This window comes from Mustelus asterias, chromosome 14 (genome assembly GCF_964213995.1).
Source record: "Mustelus asterias chromosome 14, sMusAst1.hap1.1, whole genome shotgun sequence".
Taxonomy (NCBI): domain Eukaryota; kingdom Metazoa; phylum Chordata; class Chondrichthyes; order Carcharhiniformes; family Triakidae; genus Mustelus; species Mustelus asterias.
This window is the reverse complement of record NC_135814.1, coordinates 73,760,660-73,784,888: the sequence shown is the minus strand read 5'-3', so window position 1 is coordinate 73,784,888 and position 24,229 is coordinate 73,760,660. Positions and strand designations below refer to the sequence as shown.

Here is a 24,229-nt window from a genome sequence, read left to right as displayed (position 1 = left end):
ATATCCATTTTGAGCAAGAGGTCAGTGACAGCATGCCTTTCACCCCAGAAGTCTCAGCTGAACTGATATACAAAGTCACCATTGCAGACATCAGATCAGCCTTCTCAAAAGTCAACCCACGGAAAGTGACTGGCCCGAATGGGGTATCCAGACGAGCACTCAGATCCTATGTGAACCAGCTGGTGGGGATATTCACAGACATCTTTAACCTCTCCTTACACCGATCTGAGGTCTCTTTCTACTTCAAGAAGATGACCATCATCCCTGTGCCAAAGAAAAGCCAGGCAGCATGCCTTAATGACTATCGCCCAGTGGCTCTGACATCCATCCATCATGAAATGCTTCAAAAGATTAATCTTGGCATAAATCAATTCCGGCCTCCTAGGTTGCCTGGATCCACTACAGTTTGTCTATCGCTGCAACAGGTCCAAAGCAGGCACCATCTGCCTGGCCCTACGCTCAACCCAGAACACCTAGAACATAGAACATAGAACATAGAACATTACAGCGCAGAACAGGCCCTTCGGCCCACGATGTTGCACCGACCAGTTAAAAAAAAAAACTGTGACCCTCCAACCTAAACCAATTTCTTTTCGTCCATGAACCTATCTACGGATCTCTTAAACGCCCCCAAACTAGGCGCATTTACTACTGATGCTGGCAGGGCATTCCAATCCCTCACCACCCTCTGGGTAAAGAACCTACCCCTGACATCGGTTCTATAACTACCCCCCCTCAATTTAAAGCCATGCCCCCTCGTGCTGGATTTCTCCATCAGAGGAAAAAGGCTATCACTATCCACCCTATCTAAACCTCTAATCATCTTATATGTTTCAATAAGATCCCCTCTTAGCCGCCGCCTTTCCAGCGAAAACAATCCCAAATCCCTCAGCCTCTCCTCATAGGATCTCCCCTCCATACCAGGCAACATCCTGGTAAACCTCCTCTGCACCCTCTCCAAAGCCTCCACATCCTTCCTGTAATGTGGGGACCAGAACTGCACACAGTACTCCAAGTGCGGCCGCACCAGAGTTGTGTACAGTTGCAACATAACGCTACGACTCCTAAATTCAATCCCCCTACCAATAAACGCCAAGACACCATATGCCTTCTTAACAACCTTATCTACTTGATTCCCAACTTTCAGGGATCTATGCACACATACACCTAGATCCCTCTGCTCCTCCACACTATTCAAAGTCCTCCCGTTAGCCCTATACTCAACACATCTGTTATTCCTACCAAAGTGAATTACCTCACACTTCTCCGCATTAAACTCCATCCGCCACCTCTCGGCCCAACTTTGCAACCTGTCTAAGTCTTCCTGCAAACTACGACACCCTTCCTCACTGTCTACCACACCACCGACTTTGGTGTCATCAGCAAATTTGCTAATCCACCCAACTATACCCTCATCCAGATCATTAATAAATATTACAAACAGCAGTGGCCCCAAAACAGATCCCTGAGGTACACCACTTGTAACCGCACTCCATGATGAATATTTACTATCAACCACCACCCTCTGTTTCCTATCCGCTAGCCAATTCCTGATCCAATTTCCTAGATCACCCCCAATCCCATACATCTGCATTTTCTGCAGAAGCCTACCATGGTGAACCTTATCAAACGCCTTACTAAAATCCATATATACCACGTCCACTGCCTTGCCCCCATCCACCTCCTTGGTCACTTTCTCAAAAAACTCAATAAGGTTAGTAAGGCACGACCTACCTGCCACAAAACCATGCTGACTATCACCTATCAATTCATTACTCTCCAAATAACTATAAATCCTATCCCTTATAATTTTTTCCAACATCTTGCCGACAACAGAAGTGAGACTCACCGGTCTATAATTCCCGGGGAAGTCTCTGTTCCCCTTCTTAAACAATGGGACAACATTCGCTAACCTCCAATCTTCTGGTACTATACCAGAGGCCAACGACGACCTGAAGATCAGAGCCAGAGGCTCTGCAATCACTTCTCTTGCCTCCCAGAGAATCCTTGGATAAATCCCATCCGGACCAGGGGATTTATCTATTTTCAGACCCTCCAGAATATCCTGCACATCCTCCTTATCAACTGTAATACTGTCTATTCTACTCCCTTGCAACCCAGTGTCCTCCTCAGCTATATTCATGTCCCCTTGCGTGAACACCGAAGAGAAATATTGGTTCAATGCTTCACCAATCTCCTCCGGTTCCACACATAACTTCCCTCTGCCATCTATAACTGGCCCTAAACTTGCCCTAACCAACCTTCTGTTCTTGACATACCTATAGAACGCCTTAGGATTCTCTTTAACCCTATCCGCCAAAGTCTTCTCATGTCCCTTTTTAGCCCTTCTAAGCTCGCTCTTCAACTCCCTCTTAGCCAATCTAAAGCTTTCTAGTGCACTACCCGAGTGCTCACGTCTCATCCGAACATAAGCCTCCTTTTTCTTTTTAACCAACAAAGAAACTTTTTTGGTGCACCACGGTTCCCTAGCCCTACCAATTCCTCCTTGCCTGACAGGGACATACCTATCACAGACTCGCAGTAGCTGCTCCTTGAAAAAACTCCACATGTCGGACGTTCCCAGTCCCTGTAATCTCCTAGTCCAACCTATGTTTCCTAATTCTCTCCTAATAGCCTCATAATTACCCTTCCCCCAGCTAAAACCACTGGCCCGAGGTTCATGCCTATCCCTTTCCATCACTAAGGTGAACGTAACCGAATTGTGGTCACTATCACCAAAATGCACACCAACTTCCAAGTCTAGCACCTGGTCTGGCTCATTTCCCAGCACCAGATCCAATATAGCCTCACCTCTAGTTGGCCTGTCTACATACTGAGTCAAAAAACCTTCCTGCACGCTTTGAACAAAAACTGACCCCTCTAACGAGCTAGAGCTATAACAATTCCAGTCAATATTAGTCAAGTTAAAATCCCCCATAACAATTGCCCTATTACTTTCACTCCTAAGCAGGATTGACTCCGCAATCCTTTCCTCAACCTCTCTAGAACTTTTAGGAGGTCTATAAAAGACTCCCAACAGGGTGACCTCTCCTCTCCTATTTCTAATCTCCGCCCATACTACCTCAACAGATAAGTCCTCATCAAACCTCCTCTCTGACACTGTGATACAATCTCTGACCAATAATGCTACCCCTCCCCCTCTTCTACCTCCTTCCCTACTTCTACTAAAACATTTGAACCCCGGGACCTGCAGCATCCATTCCTGCCCCTGCTCTATCCATGTCTCTGAAATAGCCACAACATCGAAGTCCCAGGTACTGATCCACGCTGCAAGTTCAGGTAATAACCTGGATAACAAAGACATGTCAGGCTCCTATTATTGACTGCAACTCAGTCTTCAACACCGTTATTCCTACAAAATTCCTCTCCAAACTCTATGGCCTAGGACTCGGCTCCTCCCTCTGGATCCTAGACTTCCTAACCCACAGACCACACCAGTAAGGTAGAGGCGTTAGTGGGTTTTTCTAACTACAGTATCAGCATGGAGGGACCAAGTCAGGTTATTGGTGTTCTGGACACCTCAAAACTTGAAGCTCTGACCATTTTCACTTTATCCCCATTGATGTAGACAGGGGGCACGATTATCCTCAACACCAGTGCCCCAAAAGGCTGTGTCCTCAGCCCCTTAGACACCTATGATTGTGTGGCCAAATTCCCCATCAACTCAATTTTCAAGTTTGCTGATGACACCACCATAGTGGGTCAGATCTCAAACAGTGAGACTGAGTGAGTACAGGAAAGAGATAGAGAATCTGGTGAACTGGTGCGACAACAATAATCTTTCCCTCCATGTCAGTAAAATGAAGGAGATAGTCATCACCTTCAGGAAGCATAGTGGAGGACATGCCCCCCTTGTCTACATCAACGGGGATGAAGTGAAAATGGTCAGAGCTTCAAGTTTTGAGGTGTCCAGAACACCAATAACCTGACTTGGTCCCTCCATGCTGACGCTGTAGTTAGAAAAACCCACTAATGCCTCTACTTTCTCAGGAGGCTAAGGAAATTCGGCATGTCTACTATGACTCTCTCCAACTTTTACAGATGCACCATAGGAAGCATCCTTTCTGGTTGTGTCACAGCTTGGTATGGCCTCTGCTCTGTCCAAGACCGCAAAAAACTACAAAGGGTCGTGAACGAAGCCCAGTCCATCACGCAAACCAGCCTCCCATCCATTGACTCTGTCTATACTTCCTGCTGCCTCAGAAAAGCAACCAGCATAATCAAGAACCCCACACACCTCAGACATGCTCTCATCCACCTTCTTCCATCGGGAAAATGATACAAAAGTCTGAGGTTACGTGCCAACCGACTTAGGAACAGCTTCTTCCCTGCTGCCATCAGACTTTTGAATGGACCTACCTTACATTAAGTTGATCTTTATCTACACCCTAGCTATGACTGTAACACTACATTCTGCACTCTTTCCTTCTCTATGAACAATATGCTTTGTCTGTATAGCATGCAAGAAACAATACTTTTCACTGTATACCAGTACATATGACAATCAAATCAAAGCACCATCTCTCCATCTCTTGAGTCCCACCTCCCAATTGCAAGCAGCAGGTAGCCTACTGGGGCAATTAAATGGAAAGTTAAGGCCCAAATTTTAAACCCCAATATGGCAATTTGTGGCAATTTGAATATTATCATGAGTCTCACGAGAGCTCAAGGCAGGCAAAGATCTCGTTGAAATTCAAAAGTCAGGGTCTGATGCCAACATTCATTTTAATTGGCTGCAGTGATTTTTTTTCATAGAAACTCTACAGTGCAGAAGGAGGCCATTCGGCCCATCGAGTCTGCACCGACCACAATCCCACCCAGGCCCTATCCCCACATATTTACCCGCTAATCCCTCTAACCTACGCATCCCAGGACTCTAAGGGGCAATTTTTAACCTGGCCAATCAACCTAACCCGCACATCTTTGGACTGTGGGTGGAAACCGGAGCACCCGGAGGAAACCCACACAGACACGAGGAGAATGTGCAAACTCCACACAGACAGCGACCCGAGCCGGGAATCGAACCCGGGACCCTGGAGCTGTGAAGCAGCAGTGCTAACCACTGTGCTACCGTGCCGCCCATAATATTACTACCTTGGCAAGGAAACCCAGAGCCAAGAACTGGCGGGTTCAAGAAAGGGTTGAAAAGATTTTTTTAAAGGTTTATTTTGGGCCAGGAAGATAAAAATGTTTGAATATGATAAATAGATTACACCAATGACAGAAATGGAGGTGCAAGGGGATAGTGCAAAAACGACATTTTATTTTCTAATTTATTATGACGGTGACAAAGTACAGTAAGAGTTTCCCTGTACATGTGTGTGTGAAGGTATTTTGTCAGCATCTATTATAACTGTGTCATAATCATTGATTTCTGACCTTAGTATTTTTCAGGTTCTTTCATGGTAATTTTAACAGAAATAGTCAAGCAAATTCTAAAGTCACTGTCTACATTTCGTGCTTTCATCACAGCATTGTGCCAGAGGTTAGGAATGTGACAGTGAGGCGATGCAACTGCAATCCCCTCCCCACCCACCCCCTCCACTAATACTAAACCATGGATTTGTGTGCCAAGTCCTAATATACATATTTAAGAAATTTGACAGTTCAAATCAGCCAGATTTCCATGAAGCAAAGCAACCATTTTTACCACCCATATCTTTTTCTTTGTCCATTGTACCCACAACATGCTTCATGCTTACTACTTACCTGTACTTTGTCTTTGGTACTCACCTTAATCATGATTTCTAATATGTTGTAGCACCAAACACAAAAATGGGTGGAACAGTGCAAGGAAATGCGCATCCCATGTTCTGACGATTTCTCTCTGACAACTACTTTGGGGGATGCTGTAAAAATTCGAACTTGGAATATTGCTGGGTTACCTACTGATAACTTTTCCATTGACAATGGTATTATCATATCGTAAGTAGCAAAAAATTAATATAAATGAATTATACAAATGATATCAAACAGTTGGTACAGATGGAGCCTTGCAATTAATCATTTTGCTTGAAGGTTGCTTCTAGAATTTAAAACTAGCAATTCCCCAAATAAAATCAAGCAGTATGAGATGATTTAAACCTATGTTTCCTCCACATTTACACTGGCTGACAGTTGAGGGGGCTGTAAAATTGGGTGGAACGGTGGGAGCAGTGTGCCTGTCACCTACCCACCTTTGCTGCATTATTACCAGTGGAGGCCACCTAAGGACCTCTTTCTATCACTGAGGTTGTGGTGCCCATGCCACTCAGTGTGGTTGTCAACTTGCTGGCTCATGGGAGCTGGATCGGCACACTCTGCATTACAGATGATCCTCCCAGCAGAAAAGGCTGCCCCTACTGCTAGATCCCTGCTGGGATTTCCGTCTCCTTTTCTAGCCTGCAATGTCAGCTTATTCTGGGAAATACTGTAGTCCCAGCAATGATCACTGCTCCTGGTGGCACTGCTATAACTGAAGAGCTGTTGGCTCTCTGACTCTTGCAGGTGGAAAATCTGCCTCCGAGGTGGAAGCCACAACCTGAGGCACCTAATTGCCTGAGCCTGCAAAATAATTTTGTGGCTTCCACGGCCGGCGGAAATGGGCTTGACCCCTGCCTTCGAAACGAGAAGGGGTTTTGTGCAGAGCTAATGCTTCCTCGTTAAATCCCAGTCAGAGATATAGGTGTATATTTTCTGGTGGGACTATTTGATGGACCATTTAAAGGTCCATTGACCTCTGGCAGGAATTTCCGGTCTTGGAGTGCCCACAGTTAACTATTGACACATAGAATGTCATTTCTAATTTAATAAGGGTTGTTGCAGTGCTCTGGTAGGTGTAAAAACCTGATTGAAGAAGTTCAAACATGGAATTGCAAAAAAGAGGATCAAAGGTTTGTGAGTTTTGACAAGTGGTGGGGGTGGGGGTAGGGTAGGTTTTTAAAAGGAGGGTAGTGATGACATATTTGAAGAGAAGGGAACACTACTTAAGGAATTGAAGCCATTAACAATATCAGCGAGCATGAGGGCCAGGAGGGGCAGTTAGATGATCAGCAATTTGGTGCAAGAGGATCAGTGGAGCTGAGCTTGGAAAGAACATGAAATGAAATAGAAGACCACGGGAATTGGAGCATGCGAGGGGCGGACAATGGAAAGGTCCATTGACCTCGGGTGGGATTTGATGGTTTTGGGATGAGCAAGGCCGTAAAATCCCACTGGTGATTCCAAGACTAGAGCAGGGGAAAAGCGGAGGGGATTTTTGAGTTAGGGGAAGGAAGCAGCTAATCAAATGGTCTCAATCTTAAGACAAGTAAGTCCATGGATTTCTCAGACTTGAAGTTGTGGATGGAGGGAATAAGGAAGAGGGGTTAAGAAAGCAACATTTAGTTTGTCTGTAGGAACTATACCTTCTTTCAAATAATCAGCATACCTACATGTGATTGTGTAATCTACCTTTGCATTTATATATTTTTTCCATTTTGTTATATCGCTCTGTTTTTACTGTTAACTTGTTAAATGTGTCCCTTAAGATAAAATGGCTTTGTAATTTTCCACACAAAATATGAAGATTGGATTCTGCCCGATTTTTAAAAGTATGTTATGTGGTCAAAACATCCAACTATTTGACACCATTATGTTTTCTGTTACATTTCTATTCCTATTCCTTCCAATTACATTCAAATGTAATAGAAAATCATACAAATCACAGCTTTAATGTTGAATAAAATGTTTGGCTTCCTGCAGGAATGCTCGAAGATGGCCACTAATGATAGATCCTCAAGGTCAGGCAAATAAATGGGTAAAAAATATGGAAAAAGCCAATAGCCTTCATGTGATTAAGCTCAGTGACTCTGACTTTGTAAGAACTTTGGAAAACTGCATTCAGTTTGGCACTCCTGGTAAGTTACAGATATGCTTTATAAGAACTTTGGAAGTTGATAATTTAAACCTGATTAATCATACCAGGCAAACTGATTTTAGCATATTATGGATAGCTGCTGTATAATGTAGCACCAATTTACAATAAAGAGAGTCAAGCTGGTCTTGTTTAGAACAGCCCTCATGTGTAGCATTGTCAGTAGCATCCCATACTGTTAATATTTTAGTAATGTTCTTCAGCAGCGTGGTGTATGTGCCTTTGTGGAGTGTAACCAGTATCTGAATTTGTGATGAGTGGATCTGTCCACCAGACTCTTTGGTCAATGTGCTGGAAAGGAAAACCTGCCTATTTTTCTTGGGTTGATGCAAACCCTTCATTTGCACGTGTCAAACAGAAATACATTTTTCTGTTCATTATGTGTAGTTCTTGTTTGATAGTATTTACAAGTAGTGTTATTTTTGTAACTTACAAATAAAACAGCTTTGGCCAAGTTGTGGAAGACCCTGAATATAAATTTAATGAATGTATAGAATGCATACCTGCAGTAGTTAGATTTCTGTAGAATCAAAATTTAGGGTGAAAAATTTAACAATGTTGGTTTCCACTCAGGTTATCTGTAAAGTATGTAACAAACAACTGCAAGGTTGTATTTATATATCACTATCCATATAACCTCTTAAGTTACTCATTTATGATCATCATTAAGTGAGCAACACTAAAATCTAAATTCATATTCACCATTGTTTGATCATGTATGAAAAATTACTGTATAAGATTGAGCCTCATGAAATAGATAAAAAATGATTAATTAAAGTAAACGTTTAGGAACCCAATGTATGTCTCTCAGAAGTGGTGTTGGGATGAAGTAAAAGTTGGAATTGGATCAAAGATATTTTAATATTTGGATTTTATCAATTAGGAACAGAAGCAAGTATATGTACACATGTAGCAAGATTTGGTGAAGTTGGGTGGAGATTGAAAAGTGATAATTTCAAGTTTAATGCAGATAAATGTAAAGTTTGTTTATTTTAACAAAATATAATATGTAAAGTAAATATGCTGTAGAAAGTATCCGATCTGGAGAGGTCTGTGAATGCTGATGGACAGTTTACTAACACTAGCAGTCCAATATTTTGTTATAATATGAACAGAACATAGGGCCATCTAGCAAAGGATGTGGCATAGATGCCAAAATGTGATTTTAATATATTGTGTAGCTTAGTTAAGTTCTGGATCTAGAGTTCTGGCTTAAGTTTGTTCCAATAAGCTATCATGCTGTATTACTAAGCCTTGTAAAGTGATTTTATATACCTTGGGATGTTACTTTCTTGAGAAGAGAACTCTACGAGGGAGAGTTATAAATATTTTTAAAATCATGAAGATTAGTGCCGAACCGAGAAATATTGATTCCAAGTGAAAAAGTCTGAAGTAAATATTCAATTAGACAAAACCTGTTTTAGATAAAGACAAAATACTGCAGATGCTGGAATCGAAAATATGTTTAGTATAGGGCTAATAAGCCTGGGGAATAAAGTGGAAGTGCAATTGTTGAACAGGTAACTTTTAAGAAGTTTCAAAAGGAAATGGGTAACCTCCTGGTGTCTAAAATCGTTGCCGAATTTTGTATTTAATCTATAGAGAGAAAAGAGAAAATTGGATTGGAAGACAGGTGTACCAGAAATGATTTTGAAATATATTACTCTGGAGTTGAAGATCCTCTATGTGACAGGTGTAATTCCCCAAAAAATGGCAAATGTGTTGGTGCTTCTTGGCTTATAAACTATTCCAATCTTTACAAGGCAAAAGATAGCAAAAGCAGAGCCAAGGGAAAGGAATCATTATGCTGCGAATCCCTGCTACTCGGGCTCAGTTAAAACACAGCCTATCAATAGAGAATCGTACACCAAGTGAGGCATGTTGCTTTTCACTTGAGCAGATGTGGTCCAGTCAGCTGTAAGTTATTTAAATTATTCTTCAGGTCTGGTGCCCTGACTCGCACAGGATTGACAGTGGGTCGGGTTGAGAGGAGGATGAGCACAGCCCGTAAGGATGGGTCAGATTCTGCAGTTTATGCCAGTGACAGGGTAGACACCAGATATGTCCCTGTGGCAATTTTGTATGTCGCCTGTAAATGAAATGTCTTCCCATGTGTGTGCACATTCTATCAGGCTTAGTGCAAGAACACTGGAGAGTATGATACCAACCTTCCCATAGAATCCCTGAAATGCAGAAAGAAGCCATTTAACCCATCGGGGCTGCACTGTCTCTCCGAAACAGCATCCCTCCCCTCTGCCCTACTGCTATAACACCGCACATTTACCATGGCTAATCCACCTAACCCACATCTTTGACACTAAGGGGCAATTCAGCATGGCAACTCCACTTAACCTGCACATCTTTGGATTGTGGGAGGAAACCAGAGCACCTAGAGGAAACTCACATAGACACGCAGAACATGCAAATTCCACACAGATAGTCAGCCAAGGCCGCAATCGAATGCGAGTCCCTGGCACTGAGACAGATGTGCCACAGTGCCGCATTCATCACTGAGATCATGTCCAAAGGAATTTGAGGGCCTCTGTTACTATCAGTATCGCAAATGTATGAATTTTGTTTTAAAATTAGAACTTTGTATTTATTGAGAATCTAGTACAACTAAGGGAAGATTAATCTGTCATGACATTGCTCTAAAAGGGAGATTGCAGTCTATGTTCTCTTGTTGCTAATTATTTGTAATTGTTTCCATAGAATGCAAGGGTTTTATTCTGTCTTTGTGTTTACATTGTCTGTATTTAGAGTTCACTCCTGAAAATACATCATTCTTGATTGCAGTATGGTTTAATGCATGTTTTTTTATTCTGTATGCCTCTCTCATTTTAAATTACAATATTTTTAACTGAGAATATACAGCAAATTGATTTTATAGATGTTATGTTGAAATAAATAGTTAGTATTTTGAAATAGTCCTTCAGTATCGAAAGGGTAAAGAAGGATTCAATAACTAAAAGGAGCTGTTTTTACATTACAAGTAGAAATTATCTTAGAAAAATTACTTTTTGTGAGTTCACTGTAGAACTAAATGTAGATTTTCTGAAAGTCAATGTTAATGATTTAATTTTTCAGTTTTGCTGGAGAATGTTGGTGAGGAGCTAGATCCCATCCTGGAACCTTTGCTGCTTAAACAAACATTCAAGCAAGGTGGAAGTGTATGCATTCGACTGGGAGATTCCACAATTGAATATGCCCCAGACTTCCGCTTTTACATCACGACAAAGTTGAGAAATCCCCATTACCTACCAGAAACATCTGTCAAGGTCTGAAATTGAAGTAAAATTGTATATATTTTAGCTTTGGATTACTGTTTAATTCCTAGTCATTGTTAAATTTTTAGGCTGTCTTGATGCTATCACAATTTAACTACTTTATTACATATCACAAAGCAGCCACACATTTTAATATATGTATATAATGAATAATGTTATGGTCTCTGCAGAGACCGATAACTTCTAAAGAAAAATTTCAGTTAACAGCTGAAAGAAAAACACATCGGCGGAATTCTCCCAGAAGATTACTTGTAGTTCCTAGTGAGAAAACTGGTGAGATTCCTGCTGGGAGGTTTGGTGCGATTCAATTTGCAATACAACCACACCTCGAAATTCTTTTGGAGCCTGGGGAGATTCTCACTGAATTCTCCCACACTTTGAATTTTTTGGAGTGGAGGCTAGGAGATGCTGACAAGGCCAGCTCTTCAGAGATTGGGCGCCCTTTAAAAGGGGTGCCCCGATCTCCAGACAACTCTACACGTCACCACCCCCCCCCCCCCTCACCCCACATTCATGCCCTCCCCCCCTCAGGCTGCCTATTCAGACCTACTCCTTCAGGCTTGCTCCCATCCCAACTTCCAGCTCCCACCCCTTTAATCCCCCAACACCTTCCTTATGGCCCTTCCTTTCCTCACCTTTCAGGCCCCCCTACAGGCACTACCAACCAGGGAGCAGTGCCGGGCACTAATCAGCCATTTGCCAAACCACCTGGGGGTTTCAATAATCTCTGAGCCCTTGACGTGGCCATCACGACTGGTTTCCATTTTTAGAAAGCAGTTTTGATTGGCACTGGGATCCGGCTGCCCCCCCGAGGGTTAGAGAATCTAACGAGCAGGGATAATCTGGCTTCAAGATATCACAGGCAGGATTTTGCCAGCCTTGGTGGGCGGCAACCTGATAATTATGCAAATCTGCTAATTTTTGATGGTTCATTTACCAACCTCCTGGCCATGCACCCGGCTCCCCCAATAGGAACTGCACCAGGCAGGCTTAGAATATGGGTGCTGGATCCCAGAATTCAGGAGAACACCATCAGTCCCTCAGAGAAGAGGGGCATCATCCCATCACTGTTCAAATCATGGGCGGTCACCACAGGCCACATGCCTTGACAGTGCCAACGGTGTCTCTCTGCCACTGCCAAGATGCAGAGGAGGGGTCCCCAAAAATCCTGGTGGTTGGGTGAGTTTGTTAGATGGATTAGCCATGGTAAACGTGTAGGGTTATGGCGATAGGATGGAGGGTGGGATGCTCTTTCAGAGAGTTGGTGCAGACTTGATGGGCCAAATGACCACCTCCTGCACTAGGGATTCTATGGTTCTATAGATCTCGTGAATGATAGCATATTCTCTGCTTACGGTACAGGCCTGGCTTGTTTATCTTGCCCTCCACTACCTTGTTGGTTACAGCGCTGTGATGGCCTATAGTATTATTGCTAGGCTACGAATCCAGAACATTAGCTGATTTTCTGGATTAGTAGCCTAGCAATAATACTATAGGCCATCACAGCGCTGTAACCAACAAGGTAGTAGAGGGCAAGATAAAACAAGCCAGGCCTGTACCATTTGGATATGAAGTTATAATTTGTTGTACTGTGCATTATTTATTTCTAAGATGAAAGGAAGTTGGGAACAAGGATAACTAACATTTCCACTTGTACACAAAGCCATTGTTGTTTGTTGGAAAACCCCATCTGGTTACTAATGTCCTTTTAGGGAAGGAAATCTGCCGCCCTTACCTGGTCTGGCCTGCATGTGACTCCAGAACCACAGCAATGTGATTGATTCTCAACTGCCCTCCAAGGGCAACTAAGGATGGGCAATAAATGCTGGCCCACTCCTTCAGCCCCCATACCGCAAGGAAGCCTGTAACCTGATCTCAAAATGGCTTCCCTCTTCCTATCGCAAGGGGAAACACATTAGTTTTGTATATAAGTGGAAATGTTTTAGTTATCCTTGTTCCCAACTTCCTTTCATCTTAGAAATAAATAAATAATGCACGGTACAACAATTTATAACTTCATATCCAAATGTTTTCCTAATATCTTGGGGTCTATTCGTTGTGGAGTTAGGAACTGCTGTCATTGTTCCAAGTATACTCTCTTTCAATCAAACAATCTGAGCCTTCCTAAGATCTCTAACAATTAAACAACCCAGGTTTACTGTTAGGCAGACTCCAGCACATGTCACATAACCCCTTTTACCTACCCGGCATTTACAGTTACAGTCCCAAAATATCGTAAACTTATAAGCCAAAAGATACAATCCTAAAACATAATCGTATAAACCTCACAATTGTAACTATAAATATAAATCTTACATCAGTATGCATTTCCTATGTTCCTTTATCATTTCTGTCATCACGTCCAATACAGCTCTCCACCATTTGAGATGCTGTAGCACCTCAATTTTATGACTCACAATGATAGAACATAGAACATAGAACAGTACAGCACAGAACAGGCCCTTCGGCCCACGATGTTGTGCCGAGCTTTGTCTGAAACCCAGATCAAGCTATTTCCTCCCTATCATCCCGAAGTACTCCATGTGCCTATCCAATAGCTTCTTAAATGTTACTAAAGTTTCTGACTCCACTATCCCTGCAGGCAGCCCATTCCACACCCCAACCACTCTCTGCGTAAAGAACCTCCCTCGGACATCCTTCCTATATCTCCCACCATGAACCCTATAGTTATGCCCCCTAGTTACCACTCCATTCACCCGAGGAAATAGTCTTTGAACGTTCACTCTATCTATCCCCCTCATCATCTTATAAACCTCTATTAAGTCTCCTCTCAACCTCCTCCGCTCCAAAGAGAAAAGCCCAAGTTCCCTCAACCTTTCCTCATAAGACCGATCCTCCAAACCAGACAGCATCCTGGTAAATCTCCTTTGCACTCTTTCCAGTGCCTCCACATCCTTCTTGTACTGAGGCTTGTATTTCTATAGCATATTGTATGATGATGCTTGTATTTCTATAGCACATTTAATGTAACACAGCATCCCAAGGTACCTCACAGAATCAGAAAACAAAATATGACATGTGACACATAATGGTGGGGGGGGGAAGATCCTCCAACCTCGTTGCCCTATTAGTAGATTGAACCCAGTGCAAAACAATTTGAAATTCTCTCGGGCTCTTTCTAATGGCACGAGTCATTTCATGCCCATTTTCGTCCAGAAAGGGCATGAGGCTAATTCTCTCAATTGCATTTCAATTTCATTAACAAAATCAGCATGCGACCCACACCTCTCCCAGAATGCACCCACCTCTTTGGTGTGATGTCCCACTGGCGCAAATCATTGCTGCTCCTATAATGTGTGGTTCAGGCACAACAGTTGCGAGGGAGAGTGAGGAGGTGAGTATTGATGTGCACCAATCTCCAGGATGCAAGAGAGTGGGTCAGCCACGGAGTCGGATGGTGGGGGGGGTGGAATTTGGGTGGGCTCGGACTGGCCAAAAGTCCTCAGATTGGGGGTCGCTGCTGGGTTGGGGTCATGAGGCGAGCATTCTCCCTGCCTGCTGAAAGACCCCCCCCCCTTCACTCCCAAGGGGTTCCAGAGGTTGAGATCACATCCCAGCATTGCCGCACCCTCCACCCTGCCACCTCTCGGCTGGGAAGGCTCCATTGTTTAGCAAGGACATCGTATGAGGAATGGTTGAGGATTCTGGGTCTGTACTCGCTGGAATTTAGAAGGATGAAGGGGGATCTTATTGAAACTTACAGGATACTGCAAGGCCTGAATAGAGTGGACATGGAGAGGATTATTCCACAAGTAGGAAAAACTAGAACTAGCGAGCACAACCTCAGGCTAAAGGGATGATCCTTTAAAACAGATGAGGAGAAATTTCTTCAGCCAGAGTGGTGAATCTATGGAACTCTTTGCCACAGAAGGCTGTGGAGGCCAGGTCATTGAGTGTCTTTAAGACAGAGATAGATAAGTTCTTGATTAATAAGGGGATCAGGGGTTATGGAGAAAAGGCAGGAGAATGGCGATGAGAAAAAAATCGGCGATGATTGAATGGTGGAGCTGACTCGATGGGCTGAGTGGCCGAATTCTGCTCTTTTGACTTATGGTCTTATCCCATCCCAGATCCAAGTAACAGTCACAAGCACCTGACAGCTGTTGCCCCAATTAAGAGAACTCGGCAGGTGTTAACACAGCTCCCCACACTGCATGAACTCTGCGGTGCTCCCTACAATGGCTACCTGTTGCATGGAAGTTAGGTGGTTGCCTCCCTACTCTCTGTCTGATCGCGATGTCATGTCTGGAAGCCACTTTGTACCATACGTCCAGGTGGGTACAAGCAGGTTTAAACTGCAAGGGTTCCTTGTTGAGCACCTTCCCACAGCCAACCCCTTATGCTCAACGTGAGCATAAAGCACTGAGCAAAATCTGCCTCATGCTGCCACCACTGGCCTGTGGTCTCAGGGGTCTGTATCTGTGGCAGCCCGACCATCCAGGAGAAGGGCAGCTCTGCGCTGCCCACCAGCGAGCACACAACTGCAGAGTGCAGAAGACATCATGTGAAGGGAGGGTACCAATGGGATGTCATTGGTGACCATAAGGGGGCAGCATCTCTGGCCATTGAGATGATAATATGTGACAGCAGCCAATTAAGGTGGAGCTTGGCACCGGAGATGGTTAGGGTTGCCAAGATTCAAACTCATGGGAACATAGGGCTGTAGCAGGATCTTTCTCTTTACTCCACTTACAGGCCGGTATTTGGGGGTCTGCCAATAGCTGAGAGTGTCTCTCTCTTACAGGCCTTGAAATTTCAAAGGCTGGGGAATGCTGCACTGGGGCAACTCCGCAGGAGAGAGCGCTGAACCAGACTCACCGTTTATACCTGACCGGTAACCTGATACTTATATCACACAGCCATCCCAAAACCACCACCAAGGTCTGAGTGATTCTCTCCCTTGTCGGTGGGACAACAGCCACCCTGCACCCACTCCACTCGAGTAGGTCTCCAAGAGAGAGAACAGAGAGACTCTGTTCTTTATCTCCTGACCAGCAGTCTCCCTTGAGTGAGCAGGTTCGAATCGCTCAGATCACCCTCGGTTCTAGACTCCGGGTTTATGGTAAGGGATATTGAAACCGTGACCTCGCCAGAGTGCGCTAATGAGAGAACAAGAGGCGTGACGAACTCCAAACGAGTTTCAAAACTTAGTGATTTATTTAACAATAGAATCAACCCCTCCAATACCACACCACACATGAATAAAACTTATACTTTATACTATCACTGTGGGAGAAATGCTAACGGGTACAACGTAAAATCTTACTTTACACAGTTCAAACCAAGATTACTGAACTTTAAAATTACAATACATCACCCCTCCCCTTGCCTCAACCTCTATCCTATCCTCGGGAGCTTCACAAGGTTGGCTGGGATACTCTCAATTCTAAAAGGGGTTCCTTTGTGGTGGGCTCGAATGTCTTAGTGCAGGGTCGAAGCTGGGCTGCTGTTGGTCTTCATCTCTGCACATGAACTTGCGATTCTGGTAGAGAGCTTGGTCTGGCTTGTCTGCCTCCCTTGATCTTAACTTCAGCCCAATTTAACAACCAACTTCCCTGCCCCCGTAGGTGATTTTCAAGGACAATGGGCTTTCGATCACCGGCAGTCTCGGTTTAATTGAGTCAAGTCCAAACACAAAAGGCTGGAACTGCCTTGACCCCCCGTTGGTCGTTATTTTAATGTCTTTAATGCTCCTCCGGAGCTTCCGGAACGGTGTCCCATTAGTGGGATGGGTCGTCTTGTCTTCTGTGGATGGGCCGGTCTGTTTACTGTTCGTCTGTTGGTCTCCATCTCCCTTTGTCCTTCTGATGATTAGATCACTGGTGTGTCTGCCTTTCTGGCCACTTGCATATTCAGGGGGTTCACACCTTTCCTTAGCACAGTCCACAGGCAGGTTATGTTTGGCCTGCCGAGCCTTCTGGGAGGTTTTATCAGCCAACAGCCAGAGTTGGCCACTTTTAAACTGTCAGGTTTCTCCTGAATCCTTTTAAAATATGGAGGATTGCCCTGAAACAGGGCGCTGAGAGGAATTGAGGGGCTCAGGATGGATAACCTTACAGACTGTCTCTCACTTCAGGACGCCCACTCCCAGTTGCAGTTAAGGTGACGGCTGCCCTTAATATCTACACCACCAGGTCATTCCAGGGCTCGAGCAGGCACCATGCAGTCATTAGCCGACAGGTACATCTGGGAGGTGATAGATGCTCTGTATGCCTGGGCAGGTCACCACGTCCATTTTGACCCGAGCCACGTCCAACAAGATGCCCGGGCTGAAGGTTTTGTTGTCATCGCTGGCATCCTGTGGGTTCGGGGGCTCTAGACAGCACGCATGTCACCCTGCGAGCCCCATGAAATCAGGGAATGCCCTTTATCAACCGGAAGGGATTCCACTCCCTGAACATGCAGGTCGTGTGCGACCATCCTGGAGTGTGTGCGTGCTTCCTGGGGACCGTGCACAACAGCTACATTCTGGGACACTCGGACATCCCCAGAGTCTTTGAAGACCAAGTTTGGCTGCCGGAATGGCTCTTGGAGGATAAGGACTATCCGGTGAGGTGCAGCACAAATAATGTCATTCATTTTCTTCCGGCATTGAGCATCGGTCCTCCAAGACAAAAAGATCAGTTTAATTGAATTAACAACATGGGCAGTAAAGAGTCCTGATTTAAAGAGATATAAATAAAATAATTAAATCCCCATATTTGAATTTTTTTTTTTGAAGCTGCAGTGATATTGGCAGCACAGTGGTTAGCACTGTTACCTCACAGTGCCAAGGATCTGGGTTCAATTCCAGCCTTCGATGACTGTGTGGAGTTTGCACATTCTCCTTGTGTCTGTGTCGGTTTCCTCCCACAGTCAAAAAGATGTATGGGTTAGGTGGATTAGCCATGGTAATTGCACGTGGTTATGGAGATAGGACAGAGGTCAGAGCAGACTCGATGGGCTGAATGGCTTCCTCTGCACTGTAGGGATTTTGTGGTTATACGTTTTATTAAAGCCAACGCCCCCAAAACATTACAAGTACAGAATTTAGTACTAAATGACATAATCATTTTGTACAAATTAATGAAATATACACATTGGGAAAGTTAACACTAAAACAGAAATTTGGAGTTTTTTTAAATTAATGGGCAGATGAGTTTGATTACTAAAGAGTTTTCTTTAATGATATGCTTAATAACTGCTCCAGTCTAATTTTACCTTACCTGTGGTTAGCCACTGTTAACTATTGGAACAAAAGGGAAGTGGTGTTAAAAGAATACGGTGAATTCTAAAATATGATATCTGCATATGTGATAACAGGGAATGGATTGGAAATATTTTTGTGCTCTATTGCAATTACGTTGGTGGGAATCTTACCAAAAAATCAGTGTGTTCTCTCCAGAGAAACGGGTGTTTTTTCTCCAGATCTTATAAGAACATAAGAACATAAGAAATAGGAGCAGGAGTAGGCCATCTAGCCCCTCGAGCCTGCCCCGCCATTCAATAAGATCATGGCTGATCTGACGTGGATCAGTACCACTTACCCACCTGATCCCCATAACCCTTAATTCCCTTACCGATCAGGAATCCATCCATCCGCGCTTTAAACATATTCAGCGAGGTAGCCTCCACCACCTCAGTGGGCAGAGAATTCCAGAGATTCACCACCCTCTGGGAGAAGAAGTTCCTCCTCAACTCTGTCTTAAACCGACCCCCCTTTATTATGACACTCTACCTTAAAAAAAAATCACGTTTCATGCTGTCATGCAAAGGGTCGGGGCCTCAACATGCCAGCAAAGCACAGTTGCACTGAGATCGTGGTGCCATCTTTAACAAGAAGGTAACAAGAATAAATCATCCCCCAGCCCACCCTGGAGGTCTCAGGGGCTCCCCACCCCACCCCGATTGGAGATGGCTCATCTTTTCCCCCTATCCTCCCCCCCCCCCCCCCCCCCCCCCCCCCCCACCCCACCTCTCGCCAATCATCATCGACCCATTTCTCTCTCAGCCTGCCCCCCCCCCCACCCCTGCCAAACTGGTCATCGGGGTGGGTTAATGATATTGAAAGCTATTTAAGTTCATGTAAAGCTGGGCGTGAACCTGATGACATCGCCAGTGAAATCATGTCTTCCGGATCTTGAACCTCCGCAGGCATTTGCACAGTCGGTGAACGTGGGCTCAAGATCCCACCCAAAGTGTCGCTAGTAATGTCCTCATTTTTGAATTTATCCCCTTACCTACAGGTAACCCTGCTAAACTTCATGATTACCACTGAGGGGATGCAAGACCAGCTTCTTGGTATCGTAGTTGCCAGAGAAAGGCCAGACTTGGAAGAAGAGAAGCAGGCTTTAATTTTGCAAAGTGCAGAAAACAAAAGGTAATGATGAATTGATATTGAATTTTATTTAAATATTTAAATCACATCCTACTTCTTTCACTTCATGTGATTGAAACAATGGCCGTGATTCTCCCATTGCGACCCACCACTTTCCTGGCGGGTCCGGCTGGGAGACGTGCTTCTGCGGCCTTGAACAGGGATTTGTGCACGTGCCAGGGACGCATGCGCATCTCCCAAAGCCGGCGAACAGTCGCCGGCCAGACCACGTTGGAAACCGACGGGAAGGCAGGTACGTAATTTAAATGTGTTTTTAATCTATTTTAAATATGTATATTTGTTAATTATCAGGACTTGAAAGGTCCCAATCGAATCTCCCACCCCGCCAGGAGTACTTCATTCTGGCGGGGTTCAGACTAGCTCCCCACATTCGTGGAACTAGTGGAGACCCCTCCTGAATGAAGGGGGGCAATTGGGACCCCCGGGGGTCAGCAGCGGGGTCTGGTGCCCCCAGGGCATAGGCACCCTGGCAGTGCCAGCCTGTGCCCCGGCACTGCCCAAGGGCACACCTTGGCACTGCACACCAGGCATCAGGCAGTGCCAAGGGGCGGGGCCTAGGTGCGATCGGTGGGGGTTCCCACTGTTGCTCTGCATTGAGATTGGTCTGGGATGGAGGGAGGGCAGCAATTGGGATGGGCTGGGGGTTGGTCTGCAGGGGGGGGGGTGGGAGGGCCTGACACTGGTGGGGCGGGGGGGGCAGTGGTCTGACCCCGGTGGAGGGTGAGGGGGGGGGGAGTCTGCCAGAGTGAGGGGATCACTGCTGCTGGGAGGTGGGGCCTGGACATCGGGGCACTCTGGGACAGGGGGGGGTCAGGGCTGGCCCAGGAATTGTTGTGGGGGCTGTGATCGGGCCGTGGGGAGGGCTAGAGGGGCAGCACTGCGGAGGTCTGGGGCTGGCCAGCAAACGGGAGTTTGATAGTTTGGGGCCACTGTGCATGCACTGAACTCCAGCACTGTCAAACGCCTGCGCGAATAGGCCCTGCCCCCTTGGGTTTTTAATGAGATTCACGACTGGGACCTCTTCAGCGCACAGAGTGCGGAGATTCAGGTGAGAAGCTGAACTGTCAGAACAGTCGGGATTTAGAACAGTTTTCCCGTCAATTGAGCACTTTTGGGAGAATTGCCCTCAATGATTTTGTATTAAGTGCTGTTTTTGTTAATGAGAAAGATTTTTAAAAGAAAAACTACATAAGCACTGATCAAAAGCGATGAAAGTGTAATAATTAAAACATTCATGCATGTGGTGTCACCGTGCCATTTTGGCAATATATATTGCGGCAGGGTGGCATAGTGGTTAGCACTGCTGCTTCACAGCTCCCGGGGACCCGGGTTCAATTCTGGCCTTGGGTGATTGTCTGTGTGGAGTTTGCACATTCTCCCCGTGTCTGCGTGGGTTTTCTCCGGGTGCTCCAGTTTCCTTTCACAGTCCAAAGATAGAACAAGGATGAACAAAGAAAATTACAGCACAGGAACTGGCGGGGAGGCGATGGCCTGGTGCAGGGGTCTCCACACTTTTCAGTATGAGGCCCACATTGTATATTTTACACATTTTCGGGGGCCAAAGAAAAAAAATTAGTTTTATAAATGAATGAATAAAATTTAAATGAATAAGTTTTATTTGGATCATCTTTGTAATCAGCATGATATGATTCAGAACAAAAGAGAAATGTGACAATTACAAAGAAACAATGCTGTGCTTACACTGAGGAATGATATAATGAGTAAAAATGTCAAACATTAGCAAATGCTCTGACAAAATAATCTATTACTTAACTGCGGATGAGAAAAGCATTCATTTTTAAACTTTTATTTACTGAAATATTACAAATGTTTACTTGAAATGAGAATTTGCCCAATTCTGTGGCACACAATAAGAAAAATAAACACGCCCCAAGAAAGAACTTCAGTAAAACAAAGCAAAGAAATTCAAAATAAACTTGAACCATTAATAAAGGTCGAACAAAAATAAATTCAGTCTGCACCTTTCTACACAATTCTGGCAATTCGAGTTTTCAATCATAACCAACAAATCATGAAGTTTTGCACAAAATTAATGGGAATGATGGAAAATAAATCATAGAAACCCTACAGTACAGAAAGAGGCCATTCGGCCCATCGAGTCTGCACCGACCACAATCCCACCCAGGCCCTACCCCCATATCCCTACACATTTTACCCGCTAATCCCTCTAATCTACGCACCCCAGGACACTAAGGGGCAATTTTAGCATGGCCAATCAACCTAACCCGCACATCTTTGGACTGTGGGAGGAAACTGGAGCACCCGGAGGAAACCCACGTAGACACGGGGAGAATGTGCAAACTCCACACAGACAGTGACCCAAGCCGGGAATCGAACCCAGGTCCCTGGAGCTGTGAAGCAGCAGTGCTAACCACTGTGCTACCGTGCCGCCCTTAAACTGCTTTTTTAATTTCAAAATATTGCTGAACTGAGGTTTCAAGCTTGAGGAGCCAATTATTAGACTTCAAATGCTCATCAGATAAATTTGCTCGATATTTGGACTTGACATACTTCATTTTTGAAAATGTTTGTCCACACAGGTACGTTGTACCAAAAACTGATACAAATCCACAAGCAAATCGCTTCAAATTTGGAAACTGCTCAGGCTACAAAGATTTATAAAATTGGATCAGATTTCCTTCTTTATACTTGTCTTTCAGCATGTCATCTGATTGATTGGAGATCAATAATTTCCATTTGAAACTGACTTGGGAGTGTTTCAATATTGCAACCAAATGGATTTTGAAACAGCTTTATTTCATCTGTGTTTCCATCAAGATCAGAAAATCATTCCTGAAATTGTTTTTGCAAGTCCTTAATGATTTCTGTTGCCAATGAAGAAGGAAATTCTTCACTTTCTTCATGAAATTTTTCACATGGAAAATGAACCAAGTTATGAACTTTCAGCTGTCCTTGAAATAGCATCAGTTTTGCCCTGAATGCCTTGACATGCGCGAATAGATCACAAATCAAATTTGTTTCACCTTGCAACTTCAGATTCAATTGATTCATATGGCCTGTCAAGTCTGCAAAAAAAATGCCAATTTCCAAAGCCAGTCAGTGTTCGATAAAAGTGGTTCAGGTCGATTCTTCTCTGTGAGATCAAATTCCTCTCTGAGCTGAAAGAACCATGATAGAACCTTACCACAACTAAGCCATCGAACTGCTGTATAATAAGGCAAGTCACCGAACTCGATCAGTTTCTTTCAGAAAATCACGAAACTGGCAATGATTAAGCCCGTGAGATTGAATGAAATTCACTGTTGAAACAACAGGTTTCAGAATGCAAGACATATCCACATATCTTCCGCACAATGCTTGTTGATGGATAATGCAATGCGGAAACATGGGCTTTGAGAATCCACCAACCTCAAGCTTTTGTGATTTGTCCAACTTAACCTTTCTTCACCCCAGACATGTTCTTTCCTCCATCAATTGTCACGCATTGCAGTTTATTCCTCTCCCAGGTTATATTCTAACACAGTTTTTTGCAATTCTATGAAGATGTCTTCTCCAGTTACTGTGCTGTGCATGCTATGCACTGATGCTAATTCTTGTGTCACATTAAATTCACTGTCGATGCCACGGATGAATACTAGGAGTTGTGATGTGTCACACACATCAGTCGATTCATCAAGTGTGAGAGAATACAACTGAAAATTTCTTGCTTCGTCTGCAATTTCTTGAAATATATTGCTTCCTACATCCTCAATTCTACGAGCAACAGCATTTGGTGCAAGACTGATGATTTTGAACAGATTTGCTTTTTCTGGGCATAACTCTTTCACTGCTTCCATTATACACTCTTTGATGAGATCTCCATCGGTGAATGGCTTTCCTCTTTTAGCCAACACATAAGCTAGTTTGTAACTGGCCCTGGTTAAAGCTTCATTTTCAGTTATCTTCTGGGTAAAAAAAGCTTGTTGGGAAAAGAAACCTGCGTTGCATTGATTCAAATTTTTCTGAACGCAGTGTTCCTGTGAATTGGGAATAACTTGGTTCATGTTTGGTCTCATAGTCGACGTACATTGTACTCCTTCAAAACTGCAACAGTTTCGTTGCATATGACACACAAGGCTTTATCACCTGCTTGTACAAAGAAGTACTTTACACCCCATTCTTCATTAAACAGGCGGCACTCTCTGTCCACTTTTCTTTTCCTTTTTCCTTCCAAAACTGAATTGGTCTGAATTGCCGCCATCATTGTCATTGTTCTCGCTCATTTCAGACAGATGGAACTTACGGATTGGATAAAGCAGCTGTCACTCAGTCAATGCAGAGCAGCAATTGGATAACAGATATCTCAATTGCTGATTCGTTTAATGAACTGTCAGTCACAGGACGGCAGCTCTGATTGGACAATAGGCCGGTAAAGAGAGCAGGGATTCCCATGGGTCCATCAGACACCGCGCAGAGGGGCAGCAAATGTCCGGCCTGTGGCTTCCGTCCCCGCGTCCGGATCCTGAGTCAGCGGTGGGGTTCCGGATGCGGGAGTGTTTTCGGCAGCGGGAATCCCGTCCCGCCCCACTGGCTGCGGGCCAGACGTTAGCCCGCTGCGGGCCAGATGTGGCCCGCAGGCCGTAGTTTGGAGACCCCTGGCCGAGTGGT

The 24,229-nt window shown here is 44.5% G+C and overlaps 1 protein-coding gene across 1 annotated transcript in view; it reads left to right on the top strand.

The window, feature by feature from the left end:
• dnah7 (dynein, axonemal, heavy chain 7) overlaps positions 1 to 24,229 on the top strand; it is a 468,798-nt gene that overhangs the window by 307,691 nt on the left and 136,878 nt on the right. The window contains exons 46-49 of the mRNA XM_078228625.1: positions 5,783 to 5,946; positions 7,744 to 7,898; positions 11,003 to 11,193; positions 19,449 to 19,582. Coding sequence (XP_078084751.1) covers positions 5,783 to 5,946; positions 7,744 to 7,898; positions 11,003 to 11,193; positions 19,449 to 19,582 — 644 coding nt within the window. The remainder of the gene's footprint in view (positions 1 to 5,782; positions 5,947 to 7,743; positions 7,899 to 11,002; positions 11,194 to 19,448; positions 19,583 to 24,229) is intronic.